Below are 264 nucleotides of genomic sequence, written 5' to 3'. Positions count from 1 at the left end.
TACAACACAACACGTCTTTTGAGTGCTTTAGTAGAATTTTAGCAGGTTTACACCCTCTGTTTACACTAGAGTGGCCGCTGCACTCGCTTGCTTCGAGACTTTTTAATCAGGCATTGCCCCCACCGCCTTTTTCTGCGCCCGAGGTCACAAAAGTCCCTCTCGGGGATGGGGGGGCCGGCGGCGTTCTGTCGCCAACGCGCCGCGGAGGGCGAGAGGCCCCCAAGATGGCGATGCTGGCGGAGCGTGAGTGCAATTCCCGCGGGG

The 264-nt window shown here is 58.7% G+C and overlaps 1 protein-coding gene across 1 annotated transcript in view; it reads left to right on the top strand.

The window, feature by feature from the left end:
- Positions 1 to 224: 224 nt before the first annotated feature.
- The window catches only part of LOC104625841 (PIN2/TERF1-interacting telomerase inhibitor 1-like), a gene marked incomplete at its 3' end in the record, with an annotated part of 15,096 nt that continues 15,056 nt past the window's right edge, over positions 225 to 264 (top strand). Inside the window, exon 1 of the mRNA XM_010293585.1 lies at positions 225 to 243. Within this exon, the coding sequence (XP_010291887.1) occupies positions 225 to 243 (19 nt within the window). The remainder of the gene's footprint in view (positions 244 to 264) is intronic.

This window comes from Phaethon lepturus, unplaced genomic scaffold, assembly GCF_000687285.1.
Source record: "Phaethon lepturus isolate BGI_N335 unplaced genomic scaffold, ASM68728v1 scaffold22208, whole genome shotgun sequence".
NCBI classification, from domain to species: Eukaryota; Metazoa; Chordata; class Aves; order Phaethontiformes; family Phaethontidae; genus Phaethon; species Phaethon lepturus.
This window is presented reverse-complemented; position numbering and strand designations above follow the sequence as displayed.